Source organism: Phacochoerus africanus, chromosome 4, assembly GCF_016906955.1.
Source record: "Phacochoerus africanus isolate WHEZ1 chromosome 4, ROS_Pafr_v1, whole genome shotgun sequence".
NCBI classification, from domain to species: Eukaryota; Metazoa; Chordata; class Mammalia; order Artiodactyla; family Suidae; genus Phacochoerus; species Phacochoerus africanus.
Genome location: NC_062547.1, coordinates 130,803,153 through 130,826,916, shown reverse-complemented (window position 1 = coordinate 130,826,916; position 23,764 = coordinate 130,803,153). Strand labels below are relative to the sequence as shown.

Genomic DNA, 23,764 nt, shown 5'->3' with positions numbered 1-23,764 from the left:
GAACACTCTTCTATTTGGGAGGTGGTGGGATTTTTGTCTCCCTCTCTACTTTTCATCTTTCTCAGCCTCCATATCCCACGGGATTAAGACCATCTTTGGGAAAATAGAAAAATGGAGACTTGATTCTCATAACACATCAAAATTGCAGAGATGAAAGTTTGTCTTGGAGATAGTCCACTCTTAACAAACTCAAAGCTTTAAAGCTTTCTCAAGTAATACACACTAAAAACATGGCAGCCTTTACCCTTACCATGGTGTCAGGTTCAATGGGCAGGACTTAAAACTGGAACAGGAAGCCCTCATTGGTACCAGAGAGACTGACAAGACCATGGGGTCATTGGGTTTGAGGGGGTGAGAAGGGATTTCTGAGGTGAGCTTTGTAGGGGCTGATATAGACGGCATGGAACTATGGTAAAGTGTTATGAGTCATTTTCTGGGGTGGGTGCATATGCATGATCATGGAGTTGTAAGTTGGCTTCATTTCTGATGAGGGACTGTACCTGTACACGCTTGCAGACATTTCAGGGGAAACTGAGGCTCTATACAAATATGGGAAATTTCTGGTTTTGTATGAGAATAGAACCTGCAGGTAGAACCTGTGGTTTGGTTTTGTAGTCAACCCTTAGGGTCAATATTGCAAAGCTATCATGAGTCCAAAATCCAATATTTCCTTAAAAAAAAAAAAAAAGTTAAAGTTAGAAACTTTGTTTTTTAAATGGTTAGGGTCCATATTCAGATTATGCACTTTTTATGTCCTGTTGAAGACTCATCACCCTGCTTTGCAAGGAGCATTTCTCCCTCTGGGAATAGACTTTTAACCTGCAAACAAAAGTATGATAGTTCTGCTTGAAGCCAGCCCTAAACCAGTGTATCTTAAAATGGAGTTCCTGAAATACATTCACCAGGAATACCACATGTGTTTGTTATAAATGCATATTCCTGGGCCATACACTTGAGTCCAGGAATATATTCTTTTTTTTTGTTTTGTTTTCTTTTGCTTTTCAGGGCCGCACCCACGGCATATGGAGGTTCCCAGGCTGGGGGTTGAATCGGAGCTACAGCTGCCAGCCTATGGCACAGACACAGCCACAGCCATTCGGGATCTGAGCCGTGTCTGCGACCTACACCACCGCTCATGACAATGCTGGATCCTTAACCCACTGTTTGAGGCCAGGGATCAAACCCACAACCTCATGGACCCTAGTTGGGTTTGTTAACCGCTAAGCCACAAAGGGAACTCCCAGGAATGTACTTCCGCGTAATAAATTGGAGGACTCTACTAAAGCAGTGCTAATTAGGTTTCCCCTCAAGTTGCTCTTCCATTTCCCATCTCTCATTACAATCACCCTTGTGTTTAAGGAGACTCTTAACTGTGTTTGTGAATTCCTGAATGATAAAAGTTGTGATTTTCTTGTCTGCTATGATACTACTGTTAACATCTATTATCGTGCCTGGTAGATTGAGGAATTTTGATGCCTATTTGTTGAACTGGTTGAATTAAATTGAGAAGTAGTCATACAGTTGGACTGATGAGAGAGCTACAGTTGTTTACCAGGAGAGTAAGGATTAAAGTTAGTGCCTAGATGCTCTCTTTGGAGGGGAAATAAATTGAATCATTTAAAGGGGGATGCATGGGATAGAAATATGATGTAATGTTCTATTCCATTAATTACAAGGTAGCTTTCCTCTGGCCATCCTTAGTTTCTCCTTATATATTTTGTGCTGTCCACAGCTGCTTGGTACAGTCTTAACAGGGTATTTTGCTTTGGTTCTAGTCTTGCTCAAAAGGGAAAAATCAGTGTTAAGTGCTTTCCCAAGGAGACGCTGTCCCCAGACACTTTTCCCAAAGGACTGAGCTCTGATTCACCCATTCTTGGTTTCTTTTGATTTGCTTCAGTTTCATTTCATTTCTAGCCTTACTTAATGTTAGTAAAATGCACGCCATAGAGAAATATATTCTTGAGGACACAAAAGGACAGAACTCATGGCTATTTCCTCTGCTGGCAGTGAGTCTGCTCTTCAGTGCCCTGGCATTTCCTGGTTTGAAACGTGCCCTTCGTGACAGCTGTCTGTCCACACTTGAGCTGCACCCCGAAACGGGATCTGTGCCACCCGTCCCCTGCAGCGTGGAAGAGGATGATATTAAGTTCTTTGACAATCTGTCTCGTTTTGTGTTTTTCCCTCTCCCTCTGTTATGAGGAATCACAGTATTCTACAGCTGTATGGATTATGTGACAAGTGTCCAAAGGGGCAACATTTTATTGTTTGCCTCTGAAGACTTTTGTTTGTTTTATTTCCTTCCAGTATGAACCCATGAACTTGAACTTGCCCATGAAGAGACTACCTGGGCTCTCGACTTTACTTGATGACACTTTATGAAACTTTGGTTGTTTTCTTACTGGGAATCTTTACATATCCTTATCATAGACCACAGGAGTGACAGTATCATTAATGAAAATTGGGGCTTCTTGTAAACATTCTGGAGAGTCTTTGACCTCCAGGAGAGAATGGGGGTCATGCTCAGCTTCCAGCTGCTGAATCTTCCTTTCCCTTTCCTCTAAAATTTCTTCTAGCAGAGTGATCTTCTCAGCCTGAAGGGAAACCTGGGTGGACAACTCCATAATCAGGCTCAATTTTCGGTCACCGCCTTCCACATGCGGGAGACCACCATAGGGCTCTTCTAGCAAGCTGTCTTCTAAAGCAAACAAGAGAAGGAAAGTCTGAGCCGTTTTAATTGCATTTCCCAGAACTCAAGGAGAGGGAAGATGAAAAAGCTTCATTTCTCACGTTCTCAAAAGAGAACACAGATGTTGCATCATCTGTTCAGAGATGCTGAGAATGGAATCTGGATCCGGTGTGGGGAAAGACTCTGGGTGCTCGTGAAAAAAATCTTAGAAGCCTCTGGAGAGGGAGGAGAATTGGTCTTTGCCAACTCCTTTTTATACACATTTAACTTTCAATGAACCATGGGAATGAGCTGTCCTTAAAAACCCAATCTACACACAATAGCCACCCTAGATTTCATGTTCTCCTTTTCCTTAAGAACCTTTCACGGGAGCTATCATCAAGTAGAAATATGCTTCACTGTGAGTTTTAATTTGGGGAAAAAAAAGGCTACTACAGCCCCTTTTGGGAAAATGATAAGGAAAAAAGACTAGTTTCCTAGCCCAGGTCAGCTTGAGAGTTCCCAGGGGTGTGATTTGAGGTGATCAGGAAAATTCTATTAGCATGGTATAGAGATTAATTGCTCTAAGGTCAAAGACTTTTCAGGATGTCTTAATAAAATCACAGATACCTCCTGGACATAAAAGCTTTTCATTAGCAGTTTCTATCAGCTAACCCCTCAGATAAGGATAAAGGCCTGAGCAAGGAAGGAGAGAGAGGCTTCATCAAAGAGATTAAAGATGAGTGGGTGGCAGCAGGAAATCCTTGAAAGCAAATATCACTTGACCATCGAAAAATTTAGCTGCTGAAAGGAAACCTCATTCTACTGGACTTTAGCAGTAGCATCCTCCTCACCACTCTCATCCTGAAGTTTCTACCATTAAAATAATTTCTGATGCTGGGGATGTCAAAGCCTCGAATGTCATCCTAGGATTAATTGATCCACTAGCACATGAATGAACCTGACACATGGTGTCGACAGCTGATTGCTATAATTGAAGGTCCAGCCTTTACTCAATCCCCAGTGAAAACGAACCCCACAGCTGCACCTAAAAGAAACATAACAGTCCAAGATACAAAAGCCTGCTACCGTTGTGTACCTACGCACCTGCTAAAGATGGGGCAGCTTTGCTGTGATCGTCCATGCAGGCAGGGAAGCACCCTGCCTTCTCAGCAAATAAAACTAATTTGCAGAGTTCCCATTAGGGCTCAGTGGGTTAAGAACCTGACGTGGCATCCTGGTGGATGTGGGCTGGATCCCTGGCCTTGCTCAGATCTGGTGTTGCTGGAAGGTGTGGGTGTAGGTCAAAGATGTGGCTCAGACCTGGCATTGTTGCGGCTCTAGTGTGGCCTGCAGCTCCAATTCTACCCCTAGTCTGAGAACTTCCAAATGCCAGAGGTACATCAGCAAAAAGAAAAAACAAAACAAAACCAAACCAAAAAAACCCCCACAAAAACTAATTTGCTATCATCATTTTCTCAGGAGATTATGAAGTGAAAGCTTGAGCACTGCATGGTGCAGTGGGCATGATGCTTTGGGTTCACAAAAGTGATGAGAGGAGGGATCAAGCTGTTCTCTGCTTTTATAAATTCTTTTTTTTTCATTAATTTTATTTTTTCCCTTATAGCTGGTTTACAGTCTTAGAGATTCTTACTAGCAGTGTAGTATGCTTTAAGAATCCACGGAGAAGTTTTTTTGTCTTGAACATTTGAAATTCTCACAGTAATACTTAGGGAGAAAGGGAATTCCCCTTGTGGCGCAGTGGAAATGAACCTGACTAGTATCCATGAGGATGCAGGTTCAATCCCTGGCCTTGCTCAGTGGATAGGGATCTGGCATTGCCATGAGCTGTGGTATAGGTCACAGATGCGGCTCGGATCCTGTGTTGCTGTGGTGTAGGCCATCAGATGTAGCTCCAATTCAACCCCTAGTTTAGGAAGTTCCATGTGCTGCAGGTGTGGCCCGAAAAAGCAAAAAACAAAACAAAACAAAACAAAAAAACCCCAAAAACCCAACCAAAAGACTTAAGTAGATGGTAGTGTGAGTACCTTTCTTTAAAAGCATTGGAAAGCACTCAGATCCCACTGGGCATTTAATTTGTTCCCTCTTCAATAGGCGCAGCAGAGGGAGTCCATAGGATGGGGTGCCTTCCTCATTTACTGGGATGCAGGGTCTCATCTTGCCTTTTATCTGACTAGAGCTGTGATGCCCAGTACAGTAACTACTTGCCACATGTCACCATTAAGCAACTGAGTGTAAAAAAATTCCAACAAAAATTAAGAATTTTTTTAAAAAATTGGGAGTTCCTGTTGTGGCTCGGCAGATTGCAAATCTGACTAGTATCCATGAGGATGCAAATTTGATCCCTGGCCTTGTTGAGTGGGTTAAGGATCTAGCGTTGCTGTGGCTGTGGTGTAGGCTGGTAGCTATAGCTCTGATTTGACCCCTAGCCTAGGAACTTCCATTTGCAGCATGAGGGGCCCTAAAAAAAAAAAAATAAATAAACTGAGTGTGCCTAGTCTGAGTTGAGATGTGCTATAAGTATAAAATACATGTTTGATTTAGAAGACAGTTGGAAAGTAATGTGAGATGTCATTACAGTTTAAAAATTGATTAGTCATCAAAATGACATATTTGAGATATATTGTGCTGAAATATATATATTTTTTATTATTTTTGTTTATTTATTTATTTATTTACTTTTGTCTTTTTGCCATTTCTTGGGCTGCTCCTGCAGCATATGGAGGTTCCCAGGCTAGGGGTCTAATCGGAGCTGTAGCTGCTGGCCTACACCACAGCCACAGCGACACCAGATCCGAGCCGTGTCTGCGACCTACACTGTAGCTCACAGCAACGCCAGATCCTTAAGCCACCGAGTGAGGCCAGGAATTGAACCTGCAACCTCATGCTTCCTAGTTGAATTTGTTTCCACTGCGCCACCATGGGAACTCCTGAAATACATTTTAAAATCCATCTGTACTCATTTGTTTTTACTTTCTAAAAAAGTGGCTGCTAGAAAATTTTAACTATCATATGTGGCTTGCATTTGTGGTTCTCATTACATTTCTATTGGATGGTGATGAGCTGGAGTTTCCTTTCTGGTGAAGTCAGGTAGCTGTGTTCCTTGCAGAGGCGCTAGTTAACATGTCTGGTTGTTATCTGGGAGGGAAGATGGCTGGTCCTCAGCCATTAGCACAGGGGTCATTTTTCTGTTACTCCAGAACACGGAGGCGGGGAAATCTGGGCTTGGGAGAATGGTCCTTGTGGGTTGAAGTGGGTTTCAACAGGAGGGGAAAGAATGGCTGGGAAGTGGCAGCAAGAGGCGGTGGGGAGATGTTAAGGAAAGGGGTGGCAGGCTGGATGGGGGTGGGGGGGTTAGGTGGGGCTCAGGGACAAGGGACATCAGGGACCACTCCCCTGCTGTGTGCCTGCCCTCTTCTTACTCTTTGACCTCTCCTTCAGTCTTTTCCTTCTCTAGTTTTTCCTCTTTTTAGAAGGTATTTCCTACAGATGGCACAATGAAGAGAGTTTAGTGCCATCCCCAAAGGGAAACCGGTATACATGGTTTTAAAAAAAAAAAAAAAATTTTTTTTTTCTTTTTAATTTTAGGGCTGAACCTGAGGCATATGGAGGTTCCCAGGCTAGGGGTCAAATCGGAGCTGGCCTACCCCACAGTCACAGCAACCCAGGATCCAAACCCCAACTGTGACCTGCACGACAGCTCAGGGCAATGCTGGATCCTTAACCCACTGAACAAGGCCAGAGATTGAACCTGCATCCTCATGGATGCTAGTCAGTTTTGTTACTGCTGAGCCACAATGGGAACTCCCTAAATTTATTTATTTTTAAATCATGCAATAATTATAGGTAGAATACCTTGTATACTGAATGCTAATGATAAAAGGGCAAAAATATAGCAGGGCGGCATCATGTAGGCAATCACAGTCACTAGGTCTGGGTCCTGTCTCTGCCCTCTCTGTGGAGAGTAGTAGAGAGAGAGGGCAGAAACACAACGAGACAGAGAGAGAGAGAGATAGAGTCAGGGTGTCTCAGTCAGCTCAGGCTATCACAACAAGATAGACTGTGTGTCTTAAAGAACAGACATTTGTTTTGTCAAAGATCTAGAGTTTCGAAGCCCAAGATCAAGTGTGGTTGGGATCTGGTGAGAACTCTCGTCCTGACTTGCAGACAGCTGCTTTCTTGCTGTGTCCACACATGGTAGAGAAAGAAATCCCAGGTTGTCTGACGTATCTTCTTATAAGTCATGGGAGTTCTCATTGTGGCGCTTGGGGTTCCTGTTGTGGCTCAGCGGAAATGAATCAGACTAGTATCCGTGAGGTTGTGGGTTCAATCCCTGGTCTCACTCAGTGGGTTAAGGATCAGGAGTTGCCCTGAGCTGTGATATAGGTCTCAGACACAGCTTGGATCCTGTGTGGCTGTGGCTTTGGTGTACACTGGCAGCTTCAGCTCTGATTCAACCCCTAGCCTGGGTTGAATCCATATGCAGTGGGTGTGGCCCTAAAGGGGGGGGAGGGGAAAGGCATGAACCCCATTCAGAGGGCCCTCCCCTCATGACCTCGTCTAACCTAATTACCTCCCAGAGGCCCTTCCTCTAAATACACTTACATGGGGGTTTAGGGCTTCAACATCTGGATTTTGTGGGGGATATAATTTAGTCAATGCACACGAAAAAAAAAAGAAACTGGAAAAGCAGGAGAGATGAAACATGAAGGCCAAAACAGGAGAGGTGGCTTGAGGCTTTGATTCCAACTGTAAGGTTTGCATGTATTAAATGAAAATGCTGATAAGGAGACACACTAATGACTGTGTACACCAAAAAGGGTATTTCTCACCCAAGTATGTTTTCCTATTAAATGACCTCTTTACACATATAACAAAAATATTTTTGTTCCGTTTGTAAACACATTACACATAACAAGAGTGTTTTCATCTTTTCAACCAAGTAAGGGACTCCAGGACTCACATCCTATTTGTACTGGAAAGAGCCCAGCCAGTTTTCCAGACTCTACCACTAACCTGAGCCTGATCTGGTCTGTGCTGCTCTTCCCTCCTCCAGGCTCCCTCATCTGTCAGAGGAAGGGCTGTGCATCCCTAAGGTCCAGACTGCTCTCCAGGCCCCCAAATCTCAACCCCCTGCGGGGTCTTCCCTGGCCTTTTGCTGGAAACTCAGACAGTCTTGCCAAGGCCACGGCTGCCTGAGGCATGGAGGAGTCTGTCTGCTGACCACATAATCTCAGGTTTAATCTCATACCCAGAGGCAGTAAGAGCCCCAGAGGCAAGAGAGATTCCTGTCTGTCAGACAGAAGGGGCAAATCTGATGAGCCAGAGTTGGGATATGATGTCATCACAACTGCTACTGTAGTGGAGGTTTTTATAAGCATAAGCCATTTTTCAGGATTTCTCCTCTTTCAATGCCTTAAACAGATGGGAAGCAGGAGTGAGAGCACAGATTTAGGGTCATGACAAAGAGGAAGCAGGAGAACGGATGTTGGTAGTTGTGCAGATTTAGGAAAGTTTAGAAAGAGAACAGACAACTTGAGCTCTCAGCTTACAGCATTCAGCTTGCATCAGGCCAGGCGATGTTCATTTTTCCATGTCACCTTGAAAGGTCACCTGGAAGAAATGGTGACATTTGCTTTTGTCTATTTCCAGCTTCCCATTCTTAATCCCCTTAAAAATTTCAGGCTCTTAGCAAAGTGTCAATGAGAGTTATATTTAAAAAATGACTAAATAGGGAGTTCCCTGCTGATCTAGTAGTTAGGACTTGGCATTCTCACCACTGTGGCCTGGGTTCAATCCCTCGTCTGGGAAGTGAGATCCCACATCAAGCCGCTGCATGCTGCAGCCAACAGACAAACAAACCATCTTTAAAAAATGACTAAATACATAACAGCAGAGGTAATTTTCCCTTCAGTAGCATAGACTTAGAGTTGGAATGTGCATTTTGGGGATGCGCTGTTCTCACCTGCACAGGAATTATTTCTGAAACATCCCCAAATGATGCTTTTCTAAGTGAGTGGCTCTCAGTGTCCCTCAGGCTCTTCTTAGGTCAGCTGCTAATTGTAATCAATGAGTAAAATTTGCATTTTGCCATCCTATTGTTACAGAGATAGCTGGAGGGGTGGGGAGGGGCGCTGTGTTAGGTCGGGGAAGTGCAGGGTACAACTTATCGCTAATTGGGGGAGAGAGATGTGGTGGCCCAGTGAATGGCTGGAAAGCTTTTTTCAGTTTTTATAAATTGTTCTTTCTAAAAAAAAAGGTGTGCTCCTTTTGATCCCTTTGCAGTCCCCACCCAAAAGTATTCACTGAACAGAGAAATGCTAAGAACCACTGCCCTAGCATCTGATCTAATACCCCTAACAATGAGAAGTACACTTCTTCCCCGTTAGGGCTCTAGCATCCTCATGGGCGTTTTTTTTTTTTGTTCATTCATTCATTCAGCAGTTGGTTCGCCACTTGGACCCTGCACGTGGAGAATGAGTCAGACACAGGTTGCCTTCACAGCCACAGTTCCACGGCTGGGTAGGAGAGGCAGCCCTGAGTTAGGCCCTAAAGGGCATTCAGGATTTAGCTTAAACAAACACCTCCACTGGGTACTCACTTGTGGACGGCTCTGCCTTTCAAGCTCCTGACCGGGGCTGCCAAGTATTTCCTCAATAAGAAAGACTCTTACCGGTGAGGTGATTAAATACCGCATTCCCTGAGAACCACCCAGGATTACTGTTGGGCCTAAAAGTCTAGGTCAGCTTCCTCCTCTGTGCAAACGCCTGTCACTGTGACTCACCTTCATGCTGATTTTGAAAGCTGTGTATATTTCCCAGTAACCACAAGAGAGTCCTGTTTCATCTGTCACCATACTTGGACTTGGAAATTGGCACATCCTTGTACATATATCCTTCTCGCTACTTAAATAACATCCAAAAGGACAACCAAAACCTTCCTAATTTTCCATCCTTCTCTAGACTTCCACGGTGAACATTTGAGAATAGTAATTCCCTGCAATAAAGGATTCGCTTATGTTTTGCATTCTTGTAGCACAGATATTTTACCTCTTGAAAATCAGCTTAGTGTTACTTCCTGCAGACTTGTGTATCCTCCTCCAGTGTGTTTATTTGAATACCTAGAATACATTTGAAGATGGCATATTTGTTGATTTGGAAAAAAACCAAGCAGCATCATCAGAACAGATTTAATTGGCAGATACGTTTGGTCAGTTGCAGTAATAAAAATGCAGTCTGATATTTGCTAGGAATTTTTGAGTTGTATCACAAAACTCCCCGTATCATCATGATGACCTGCTTTATAATAGAATTATGACAGGATTATTTTAGAGGAAAAATTGGAGGTTCAGTGACAGACTTGAGCAAATACTTTCACCCAGCAACAACCCAACTGTCCCTTACTTAAGAGCTTAAAAATACCTGTTTTTTAAATTAATTAATTAATTGTCTTTTTAGGGCTGCACCTGCAGCATATGGAAGTTCCCAGGCTAGGGGTCGAATGGGAGCTGCACCTGCTGGCCTACGCCACAGCCACAGCAGCACGGGATCCAAGCCACATCTGCGACCTACAGCATAGCTCACGGCTAAGCCAGATCCTTAACCCACTGAGCAAGGCCAGGGATGGAACCCATGTCCTCGTGGATACTAGTCGGGTTCATTACCGCTGAGCCACAATGGGAACTCCTACCTGTCTATTTTAATAAGTGCTTTGGAGGGACCACATATTTAGTTGAAACCTCAATGGAAAGGCTGCAGGCCTGATGATGTGGGGGAGAGCTCCAAAGAGCAAGGGGGTCAGGGAGCCTCTAGGACACATGGTGAAAAGAAAACCACTTCGAAAAGCACTTCGCTTATCGAACACATGATGAAAAGAGAAGAAGCACTTGTTGCTTCAAGTTCACGGGGCCTCAAGAAGATGCTGTGTGGGCATCAGGACCCAGAGGCAGCGTGGGGGGTCTGGCTGATGTGGATGCTTTGGAGATTTCAGTTTTTGTGGACCAGGCAGGATGAGAGGGACACCTCACTAACCACTAGCGTCACCTCTGTGGTGGCAGGATGTTCTCACCATGAGTCGTGTGTAGGACTGAAGCTGAGCCACTGATTTCAGCCTCCTTCCTAGGTTCACCCTGATGCAGAAGTCACCATGATGCCCCTGCTTTAGCATTTCTGGAAGTGGTTAATTCTCTATCGGCCGGCATGTGTGGTTGAAGTGTTGCCATAGCTTCATATCTGGCCAGGCTGCTTGCTGCTGCCCTTGCAATCTGCTTTCAACTCTGCACAGAGAGGTCCCATTAAAACATACTTCGGGGGAGTTCTCGTTGTGGCCCAGTGGCTTAGGACCCCAACTAGTATCCATGAGAATGTCATTTCGATCCCTGGCCTTGCTCAGTGGGTTAAGGATCCTGGATTGCTGGGTTGCTAGGCCAGTGGCTGCGGCTTCAATTCGACCCCTAGCCTGGGAACGTCCATGGGCCACAGGTGAGTGAGGCCCTGAAAAGCAAAACACAAAACAAAAAGACATTAGTTGGGTATCGATCCTTTTGTCCAAAATGCTCCAATGATTTTTCATCTTGTGTAGATTAAAAACCCAAGTGCTGATATTGGCCTGTTGTGATCTGGTCCCCCTGGCCCTCCTTGTCTTATCTCCTATTCCGCCTCTCCTCATTCACCCTGTAGCGCTACTCCTATCAAACTGATCACGTTCCTACCCAGGGCCATTGCATTCGCTGTTTTCTCTGCCTGGAAAATTGGACCCCTGCTTTGTACATAGCTGGTTGTCTCAAATCCTTTTGGTCTTTCCTCTCCAAAGTTACCTTCATACAATGAAGCCTTTCCTGCCCTTCCTGCCTGAAATTTCACCCCAACTGCCACTGCTAAACATGTCAAATCTCTGACCCCTGCTTTGATTTTACTGACATGCTATCTCTGACTACTATATATTATATTTTTATCTTGTTGCTAGTCTCTTTGCCCCGCTAGCAGAAAAACTCCAAGAGGGCTTCACTACTGTGTCCTTTGTTCCTGAAACGGCCTTGGCACATAGTAGGTGCTCATTTGTTAAATGAATAAATGAATGAAATTTAAGTGCATACGTGATACAGAATTTCCATGGCAACAAGTCCAAAGGTTTCAATTGGTAGATCATTAGGATGGTCCCTAGATTTTTTTCACCAGGCACATTTTTTTCTTCATACAGATCTTTTCACTGCTACATTTGTATTTTTCCTTTTTATGGCTGCACCTGTGGCATATGGCAGTTCCTGGGCTGGGGGTTAAATTGGAGCTGTGGCTGCAGGCCTATGCAATGCCGGATCTGAGCTGCATCTGTGACCTACCCTGCAGCTTGTGGCAATGCCAGATCCTTGACCCACTGAGCAAGGCTGGGAATTGAACCTTTGTCCTCACAGACATCAGGTCGGGCTCTTAACCCACTGAGCCACAATGGGAATTCCTCACTACTGTGTTTTTTTAAAAAGATAATTAACTGTGATGATTGTATAACATTTCACTTAACATTTCTGAGTTAAGTGTTTTTTGTTTGTTTGTTTGTTTGTTTGCTTTTTTTTCTTTTAATAGAGTGTAAGAGCTTAGAGTAGATCTCTTCCAGATCTTTGTCTTAGAATCTATAAGCAATAAAAATTGTCCTCCAAGCTGGTACCTGGCAAGCCTCATCAGTATGGAGAATCCAGGGCCTCACTGATGAAATTCTGAATCTAGGAGGATGACTGGGAATCTATAATTTTTACAGAGCTCCCCAGGTGATTCTGATGATCAGGCAGGTTTTTACGCTGAATTTCTGCTGACCCACGGTAGACATGGTGAACCAAGTTTTGGCTACCTCCTAAGAGGCAGACCAGAAATTCTCCAGGCAAGCCTCTTCCCAAGGAGGCTGCAGTGCACACAGCTTGAGGAAAGAGATCATAGTTTCCCCCTTTGAGCCTCTCCCTTGTTACCCAAAAGGGCTCTGCCTGCATGGCTAGGGACAGATGCATCTGTGGTCCTCAGATTCTCCTCTGATTCTAATTATCTCACATCTCTTCTTACCAGTTGTAACATGGCTAATCATCTCCAGAATATCTGGAGATGATGAGTGTTTGGGAGTTTGTTTTTGCTTCTGTTTCCCAGGGCATGGATGGATCCATTTCACCACAAACTGATCTGGAGAAGAGAGGCTCTTTTCCTTCCCACGAAGAGTAGGGGAGAGGGGAGCCAGAGGAAGGGAAGGCAGGGACCACACCTTGAGATGGAAGCACAGTGACTCCTCAGCCTCCGTATGAGTCTAACAGCTACCACGGCCACACAGGGAATACGTGAATCCCTCTGCAGATCTGAATCCAGGGTTTTCTTCTTGGCATTTGCTGGAGTCAGGGGGCATGTCCAAGAAAACTGGTAAGAATACTGTCACAGAAAGATAGATGAATACCTTGGCACAATCTTGCAAGTCGGGGGGAGTTGTTTGTATGGGAAAGCAAGTGAGGACATCTCAAAGATGGTGCCACAAAATGAATACAGGCTGGGACATGCTGGGTGGGGGAAGGGAAGCACCCAGTGGCCAGACATTGATTGGTGGACAGAATGCAGTGCTGTGCACCAGCTCCTACCTATACCAATAAGGCACGGGTTTTACTAGGGTGAGAGTAGAACAGCTTAGGTTAACTTACTCCATTGCCCCCTTTGGAACAGAGTTTCTTCTCACCTACTTCAGGGTCTCAGATCACAGCAGATTGTTCTACAAGGGGTTCTTGGGCAAGATACACAAGCACTGTCACTAAAACAGTGTGCCTGAGTTATGCCAAGAGGAACTCAATCTAAGCAGAAGGAAGGTTTTTGGGGAACCTTTCTTACCTCTTCCTACGAGCAGACCTGAAGTCCCATAGGTCTGGTTCCTTGGAGGAGAATAATGGGTGAATGCAAGGATTGACAGCCTGGCCAGAGGCCAAAAGGTAAAAATGATCCTGGTGGGAGAACTGGAAATTCAGGGAGGTCCAGGCCCAGGAGACAGGGAGAAAGGAAGAAAAAGAGAGAGTGGATGAAGGATTATTTCTCTGCTTATCTGAAGTGGAATCTGTATGGACTCAAAGTCATTTGAAGGAGGAAAAGTAAACAGAAAGGTGTTTCCATCATCTGGATGGCAGGTACAGCAGGGTGTCTAGCAGTGAGATTGTCCTGCTTTTCTTCCCAGGTGTACAAGGGTTATATGAGGCTTAGTTCTTACAAAATGAGGGATGCCAATTCGTTGTATGACATTGAGAGACAAAATGATGTTGTAGTAATAATAGCATTGTCAGGGTTATTCTTTTTTAATGTAATTTTATGAGGGTATAGTTGACTTGCAATGCTGTATTAGTTTTAGGTGTATAGCAAAGTAAATTAGTCATACATACAAATATATTCATTCTTTTTTCCTATATAGGTTATTGCAAACTATTGAGTGGATTTTCTGTGCTATACGGAAGGTTCTCATTAATCATCTATTTTATACAATAGTGTGTTTTTATTCCCATCCTCCCAATTCTTTCCTCCCCATAGCAGTTTCATCTATGGTAACCTTAAGCTTGCTTTTTAAATCTGTGAGTTTGCTTCAGTTTTATTAATAAGTTCTTTTGTGCCATTTTTATTAGATTCCACATGTAGGTGCTATCATATGATATTTGTCTTTGTCTGACTTACTTCACTCAATGTGATAATCTCTAGGTCCATCCATGTTGCTCCAAATGGCATTATTTCATTCTTTTTATTGCTGAGTAATATTCCATTATATATATGTACCACATCTTCTTTATCCTTTCCTCTGTTGTTGGGTATTTAGATAGCTTCCATGACCTGGCTATTGTAAATAGTGCTACAATGAACATTGGGATGCATGTATCTTTTTGAATTATAGTTTTCTCCAGATATGTGCCCAGGCATGGGATTTCTGGATCATATGGTAGTTCTACTTTTAGTTTTTTTTTTTTTGTTTGTTTGTTTTTAGTAACCTCTATACTGTTCTCCATAGTGGTTGTACCAACTTAGAGTCTCACCAACAGTGTGGGAGTGTTCCCTTTTCTAAACACTCTCTCCAGCTTTTCCTTTTTGATGATGGACATTCTGACTCGTGTGAGGGGATCGTTCTTTGAAGTTTTGATTTGCATTTCTCTAATAATGAGTGATGTTGAACATGTTTTCATGCATTTTTTGGCCATCTGTGTATCTTCTTTGGAGAAATGTATATTTAGATCTTCTGCCCATTTTTTGATTTTTTTTTTTTTTTGAAATTGAGATGCATGGGTTGTTTTTCAGAGATTAATCCCTTGTCAGTCACTTCATTTGCCAATATTTTATCCCATTATATGAGTTGTCTTTTAGTTTTGTTTATGGTTTCCTTTGCTGTGCAAAAACTTTTAATTAGTTTCCATTTGTTGATTTTTGCTTTTGTTTTTATTTCTCTAGGGGTGGATCTGGAAAGACATTACTACAGTTTATGTCAGAGAGTGTTCTGCCTTTTTTTTCCTCTAAGCATTTTAGTGTCAGGTCTTATATTTAGGTTTTTAACCCATTTTGAGCTTATTTTTGTGTGTGGTATTAGAGTGTTCTAATTTCATTCTTTTACATATAGCTGTCCAGTTTTCCCAGCACCAACTATTCAAGAGACTGTCTTTTCTCCATTGTATACTCTTGTCTTCTTTGTCATAGATTAGTTGACTATAGCATCCTGGTTTTATTTCTGGGCTTTCTATCCTGTTCCATTGATCTATACGTCTGTTTTTGGGGAGCCAGTACCTTACTGTTTTGATGATTGTGGCTTTGTAGTATAGTCTGAAATCAGGGCGCTTGATTCCTCCACCTCCACTTTTCTTTCTCAGGATTGCTTTGGCTATTCTTTTGTGATTCTATAAAAATTAAACTTTTGGGGTCCTAGTTCTGTGAAAAATGTCTTTGGTAATTTGATAGGAAATGGATTGAATCTTTAGATTGCCCTAGGTCGTATAGTCACTTTGACTATATTGATTTTTCCAATCCAATAACATGGTATATCTTTCCATCTGTTTGTGTCACCTTTGATTTCTTTCATCATTGTCTTATAGTTTTCATAGTATGGGTGTTTTGTCTCTTTAGGTAGGTTTATTCCTAGGTATTTTTTAGGTAGGTTTATTCTTTTTAATATGATGGTAAATGGGATCGTTTTCTTAATTTCTCTTTCTGACATTTCATTGATAGTATATAAAAATGTGAGAGATTCTGTATATTAGTTTTGTGTCCTGCAACTTTACTGAATTCGTTGATGAACTGTAGTAGTTTTTTGATACCTTCTTTAAGGTTTTCTGTGTATGATGTCATGTCATCTGCAAACAGTGACAATTTTCCTTCTTTTCCAATTTGGATTCCTTTTATATGCTTTTCTTCTCTGATTGCTATGTCTAGGACTTCCAAAACTATGCTGATTAAAAATGGCAGGAGTGGACAATCTTGTCTTGTTCCTGATCTTGGAGGAGATGCTTTCAGCTTTTCACCATTGAGAATGATGTTAGCTGTGGGTTTGTCACATATGGCCTTTATTATGTTGCGGTAGGGTCCCTCTATGCCCACTTTCTGGAGGGTGTTTTTTTTTTTTTTTTCATTATAAGTCGGTGTTGAGTTTTGTCAAAAGCTTTTTTTGTATATTGACAGGATCATATGGTTTTTATTCTTCAGTTTGTTAATGTGGTGTGTCATATGGATTGATTTGCAGATATTGAAAAATCCTTGCATCCTTGCTCTGAACACCACTTGATCATGATGTGTGATCTTTTTAATGTATTGTTGGCATCCTTTGGAATGTTATGTCATTGTTAGTCCCTCTTCCTTATAAATGTTAACATTTTTACTAGCTCCAAGCAATTAGCATTTAATTGCAGTCAGTTTTTTAAAATAAAAGGAAACAAAATTCTTTTACTACTTGAGACCTCTTCAGCTGTTGCTCTACCACTGTATTCCCCTTCACAGACAAATCTCTTGGAAGGGTTGTCTATACTGTGACTCCCCTTCCACATAACTTCCTCGTGTTAACCCACTGCACTCTAGCTTTTGTTTGTAATGACATTACTCAGCTTGGCTTTGCTGAGGTTACTAATGTCACCAAATCCAATGGACTGGCTTCATTGTTCATCTTGAATGACCTCTGAGCATTTGCCACTGTTGACAGCCCCCCTTCATTTGACTTCTGTAATATGAAAATCTGTTTTCCTCTAAACTTTCTGATTACTCCTCTAGTCTCATTTTGTGGGCTCCTCCTCAGAGCAGTTATTGCAGGGAGATCCTTATATTCCTGATCTTAAATTTTCTCCTTTCTCTCTGTAGACAATTTTATTTATTCCTGTAGCCATTGTTGTAATCTTTTTATGTGAATGATGCCCGAAAATCACAATTGTAGGTCAGATTGAGCTCTGGACCCAGGACTCCTCCCTTGAGATGTTTCATAAACATCTCCGATAATATATATCCCAAACTGAACTCATTATCTAAATCCAAAATGGATCTCCTTCCAATATTTTCTAGCTGAATAAAATGGCATCACCATGCATCTACTTGCCAATGTCAGAAATTTGAGAGTTACTTTAGATTTCTCCTTTACTCCCATGCTTTTTTGCCCATCTTGTCACAAAGCTCTCTGATTCAAACTTTTAAATAATTCTTCAAACTGTCTAATTATCTCCATTATGTCAAGCAATACGTTCCTGCAACATCCTTCACCTCCCTGGCCTTGTAATTCTTATTCAAAAATTATTTTTTAATCTTTTTGAGACACTGTTTTATCGAGGACTTTTCTAAACTCAGCTTTAGTCCTTTATGGAAATATAATAGAGGGCCACAAGAGACTAACAAGCTGGTAGGAACGACTTGTCAGACAATACAAATGGACTTTATAGTGGTGCACTTGAGCATTTGGACAATTATTGCTAGAATCTACAAGGCTCAATTCAGAAGAGACAAGGAGAAAAATAGATTTTGGGGAAGGAACCATTAAAGTGGTTTAAGTGTATGGGAAGCTGTGGCAGAGTTGAAATGTGTTAAGAAAATATCAAAGTAGGGAAACTCTTGTACACTTGAGAAGAATAGCTCACGGGAACAAGGACTGCTTATCCATCTTGCCTCCTATCCAAGTAATTGTATCTACCTTTATTCCTTTATTAGCTCTTTCTTTGGCTTTTATTTTGTGCACCTTGGTGTTAGTTTAAATTTCACCATAATAAGATAGTTGTTAATAGTTCGTGGTAACTGACTCAGGGATGGATGAGGACCAGGGATGTCTCTGCTGAATTAAATTGGCAGCATAAAAATGCCATGTTCATGAGGATAGCCTATGGAGCATGGTTGTTTGAATTCCTCCTCCCAGTGGAATCACATTCCAATTTTATCAGCTTGATTTTATTTTTTTGAAATTTTAAGATGTAATTTCATCTTGAAATTACAAGAGATAATTCAAAACTGATGGAGGCATTCCCCAAGAGGGAACTCAAATAAGCTGTTCTTTATTTAGGAAATCTTCTGATATTTGGTACAAATGTTAATTTTCAAAGATGTTTTTCCATTAGTTGCCTACTCCATCATGTAAAGTGCCTGCCTTGAGAACATTATCAAAGCTGATGGTAAAGGAGTTATTTTCAGGTTGACTTAAATCCAAGGCCCTTTAGAGAAGCACAAAAAATTGTCTAGGAGACTAGTGAAACACTCAACAAAAAGCTTCTCCTACTGGGAAGCTTTGTATATATTTTGGACATATTATATATAGCTATAGATATTAGAAAATTGATATTTATGATTTTTAGAGATGTCAAAGAACTTCCATAACTATGATTTCACTTTTTACCTTTTTACATAGCCCCCGCCCCCCCCATCCAGGAGGAAAAGAGAGGAGGAAAAGGGAGATGAGGAAAGAAATGAACCTGTACAGAGCACTTATGTCATTTTACTAAGAATTTGTTTAGCAGTCGCAGCAGGGTAACTATTTATGTTTTGTTTCTGTTATTTTTGACTGATGCCACCAGAATCCTGGTAGAGGACTAGGCCTGAGATACGCAGGCCACCTTTCAGCTTCATTACTCCACCCTGCCTCTACCATTAGGTACCCATGTACCATGCAAGCTTTGTCCCATCAGCGTGTGCTCCTAATCTGGTATCAGATATATCTATGGGTCATTTTCTGAACACTTTTCACCTGTTAGTGGAATATTCTTGCCTTTACAAGAATAAAAATATAAGCCAGGTGTCTCATTCTATTTGTTGTTGTTTGTTTTCATCTATTACAAATTTCTTTTTTCTTTTTTTTTCCTTTTTAGGGTCTCACCCACAGCATATGGAGATTCCCAGGCTAGGGGGTCCCCTCAGAGCTACAGCTGCTGGCTTATGCCACAGCAACATCAGATTCAAGCCACGTCTGCGACCTACACCACAGCTCACGGCAACGCCAGCCAGGGGTTGAACCCGGAACTTCATGGTTCCTAGTCGGATTCGTTTCCGCTGTGCCACAATGGGAACTCTTATTACTAATTTCTGATCTGAAAAACACTAAGATAATAGGAATCCTAGGAATTGACCACAGGGTTACCATTAAGACTTGTGGGCATTTGTTCTGGCTGCTTTCCATGCTGACCCTCCCAGTGTCTTCGGGCTTCTAACCACCTGGGTAAACAAAGGATTAAGGAGACATAAATCTTCAGCAGGCCAGGTTCTCACTTTGTGGTTTAAGATACGGAAATTATGTATCTGTGTTATGTGTTAATCAGCCACTTCCGTTCTTTAAACCACTTAAATTTTCACCTGAGAAGGTATGCCTAAAATTTAATAAAAGTATCTGCTTTTTTACAAAAGACTCAGATTGGGTTTGGTTAATCACGTAAGGTGATTTTTTTTTTTTTTCCCTTGCGATTAGCCTCAAACAATCAGTATCACCTGTGAATATATCAGGGTGATTTCAATTCCACATAACAGGACACATGACTCTCAGCAACTTAAATTACTGCAGGTAAGGTGAAGGCTGGGGAATTGCAAGGTTAGCTCATTCTGGGGCTCAAGGAGGCCAGGTTGGCTTCTCCTAGAGTCTGTTATTTTCCCCTCCTATTTGCAGAGTAGCTAGCTGTGTTCTTCCAGGGCATTGTCTGAAAGTTGGAAGACAAAGAAAAGTCTTGTCTTGTAAGAGTTAGGAAATCTTCTTGGATGCTTGCGGCAAATTTACCTTACACGTTTCTGTCTGTGATCATATCACATTCCTAAGGCAGCCCTTGACAAGGAAATAGAGTCCTCACGACTGGTTAATAAACATTAACATTCTAGGGTGGGTGGGGAGGGCCCTTGAAACACATGCTCTGCCTAAATTAATAATAAAATTGGGATTCTGGTAAGAAGGAAGAGTCGGGTTTTTTGTGTCGGTGACCTAGTGTCTGGTATAGTGCATAAAACTTTTTATATAAACTGCCAGCAATGGTGTGGCATTCAGTGCTATTTTTGTTGCAGAGAACTTGCATAATAAAGAGAATGTATTGAGATAGGGCTAGTTTCAGCCATGACTTGAAAGACTGGTCCCAGGAATGTAACTGAAGGAAAGCTTTTTGGTTTCTTTGCTTTCTTTACAACGTGAGCTTCTTCCTTAGCCTGCCTGCTCCTGCTCTGCTAGCCAGATGACTGCCACTGTCTTCTAGAGATAACCCTCCTTTTTATCTTGTGTCGAAGAGGATGTGTACTTGTATTTCTTTGCTGTGAGCTTCAACAAATATGCTTCATATCCCACTGGCTCCTATTAGAGTACAAGCTCATCTCAGAACCAGTGGAGAGGCTACACAATTGATGTTTAAGCTTACAACATAGTAATGCACTTAAAGCAATGCAATTTATAAAAGTGATTTTCTGATAGACATGAGAGGAAGTCAGGCAGACAAGCAAATGAATGAATGAATAATGAGTAAAGAAAAACTTTCCCCAATTATTGTGGAGTTTCCTATTATAGCTATTTCCCTAGAAAGCGTTTCAATAAATTAAAGAATCATTTTCTGGAAGACAGCTTAAAATAAAGGAAATCATAACAATCAAATTTATAGGAAACATCTAGTCATAGCCACACCAGTATTAAAATTCTAGCAGAATAAGAAACTGATTGTTTTGGATGACATTTATGGTTTTGAAAAAGATGAAGTTATTCATGGTGATATTTTAGTATTGGGGAAATTGAATTAATTAGTTTTTGGCTGAAGAACTCATGCAGAATTAGTTTAGGAACAAATCTGGCCTTTATGTTTATCATTTGAAGAGATTTTTAAAATTTAAATAACAAATATTTTCAGCAGCATCAGCTTTTTAGCACACAATGATGTTTAATGCCAGGAATGTCAACATTTCTAAAATATCTACTATAAACATCACAGAGTAAAAAAAAAAAAAAAATATATATATATATATGCATACATTGTAAAACATACCCTTGTGTACATTAATAGTGTGTAAAAGCCAACAAGTGCATTATAGGATTCATCAGGGAAAAACAGAGCCACCTCCAAAAGATGCAAAGAGAGGAAGCAAGGGCTCAGGGTCTACACTACATGGGTGTCCACTACAATAATATCCTAAAATCTTGGACACATCAGCCTCTCTGTGTGTTGGCCTCTTCATTTGTAAAACAAAAATGTCAGTCTACATAATGAAGCATTTTCCTGTCTCTAGAATTCTATGATTTTATTCCAGACTTTGGACTTGTGGGTATATATTCTAAACGATTTAGGGATGTCATGTATCGTGTTGTTAGTTTACATGTTAGCATTTAAGCTTCTCATACATGATACAACATCCCATTCTACATCTGTACTCCTCGGTAGTGGGTGCCTGATAAGTGCCAGATTTTGTTGCATTAAATTGGAGGTATTAGTGGTGATTATGACTCAGTCTTTATTCAACAGATGAATGGGTAGGAGTACAGTTTATTTAGTGTCTCTCTAATTTATTACTATCTCCCTAAACTACCTGCCAATTGTTTCATATAGAAAAACAGGCAAAATAACCAAAGGTGGGCAGAAATACCTTGGCTAATACAACTTTAGCTTTTTCAGCTTCCTAGAAATTATAAACCCTATTGATGATAAGCCACGAAGTTACTTATTTGCATATGAGCATAAGTCTCCCACATGGGGAAAATGAGAATGTTGCTAAGCAGGAATTTCAGTTAAAATTGAAAAATAAATCCTTAAAATTGATTCTATATTAATAATTGCTTTAAAACACGTTCATAAAGCCAACAGAACAACTGAAAGTACCATCTCTCTGCAAGGATATGGGCATGCAGGTGTGTGTGTTTCTGTGCATTTACGCAGATGTCTGTGCGGTCCAAGAATATCCAGAGAGGAAGTAGATAATGTGACACAGGAAGTAACTGGGCATAACTGGCTACTAGTCAGTGGTGAATCCTGAAAGTTGCGTTCTCTGTCAAAATTGCCCATCCTGGCCCTGCAGTATAGGAGAGAAGTAGAGAGGGACCAAGAGAGAGAGGGAAGTAGCGACGCAGAGGGAGACGTAGCAGGCAGCATGGTAGAGGGGAAAAGCTCCAGGAATAAGCACGTGCTGGGCAATTTTGCAGAGGATGCTTTGGAAAATAGTAACTCTCTAAAGTCCCAGCCCTGCCCTTCACAGTAGCAAAATAGAATCTGCTGTAGAATCTCAATAAAACAAACGTGTTCTTTGAGAGAGCACTTGGAACAACTGCAGATAGAGAGACTGAGAATTCTCTGAGCAGAAGCCTCCCCAAAAGAGAGTGACTCCATCAGTGAAGTTTCAAATGAGGACAGTGCACAGCATAGAATTCTGTGGAACCCTGGCAATGATGCCAAATATGGACAGGACCAGGGGGGAGTTTTTTTGTTTTTTGTGTTTTTACCCACAAATTCTTTAATGAATAGTTGGAAATTAATACATGGTTTCTCAAGTTTAGAAAACTGTGTGTAGTATGACTTATAGGATGGTTTCTGGGCTTCCCCAGTCCTTTCATCTCAACAAAGTTCTGAGTCAAAGAACTCTTCAGATATTGTGAGAGACAGGCATGGGAACCAGGTGGAGGCACCTGACTCTTGCAATCTAGTATTTGGAGTAAAACTGGCTAAGCAGCATCATTTCCTAAGTGCTGCTTGTGTAAGGCCTGATGCTATCTGGATGTGTCACACATTCCATGTGCACATGTATGTTGTAAATACACATGCATACAGTGTGGCCAGGAGTCAGGTGAACCCAGCTAAAATAATACATCTGACTGACCACCAAGTGGTTAACCTCCCATCCATTAATGCTGTAGTTCTATATAAGAACAAATCAACATAAAAGTTTGGTTTCATTCAAAATTCTAATGGATTAACACCAGTAAAGAGCAAAATGTAACTAAGTAGAATAATGCAAATTAGCATTTTTGGGAGTTCCCATTGTGGCTCAGCAGAAACGAATCTGGCTAGCATCTATGAAGAAGCAGGTTTGATCCCTGGCCTTGCTCAGTGGGTTAAGGGTCTGGCGTTGCCATGAGGTGTGGTGTAGGTCGTAGACGCAGCTTGGATCTGTCATGGCTGTGGCTGTGGTCAGCAGTTACAGCTCCAATTCGACCCCTAGCCTGGGAACCTTCATAAAAAAAAAAAATAGCATTCTTGAGTGGGACTCATTTGCTTTGAGGGATTTGGGAGATTGGAGCTTAGTCATTGATCTAACAAAGTGCCTATTCTTCACAAACCTTTAAGTTAGACTTTGGGAATAAAAGAGTGACTAGAAATCAGTCTCTACACTCAAGAAAAAATGTAAACGCTCAATTCAGTAAGCTTGTTTGTGTCAATAATCTTTTTTTTTTTTTTTTGCTTTCTTAGGGCCTCATATGCAGCATGTGGAAGTTCCCAGGCTAAGGGTGGAATGAAAGCTGCAGTTGCTGGCTGACGCCACAGCCACAGCAACACAGGATCTGAGTTGCATCTGTGACCTACACCACAGCTCACGGCAACACCAGATCCTTAACCCACCAGGCAAGGCCAGGGATGGAACCCGCATCCATAGGGATACTAGTTGGGTTCGTTACCACTGAGCCACAATGGGAACTCCTGTGTCA

At 41.7% G+C, this 23,764-nt stretch overlaps 1 protein-coding gene across 1 annotated transcript in view; it reads right to left on the bottom strand.

The window, feature by feature from the left end:
* Positions 1-2,383: 2,383 nt before the first annotated feature.
* Positions 2,384-23,764, bottom strand: part of CCDC192 (coiled-coil domain containing 192) — a 178,093-nt gene continuing 156,712 nt past the window's right edge. Inside the window, 1 exon segment of the mRNA XM_047774737.1 lies at positions 2,384-2,695. Coding sequence (XP_047630693.1) covers positions 2,409-2,695 — 287 coding nt within the window. The 3' untranslated portion in view covers positions 2,384-2,408.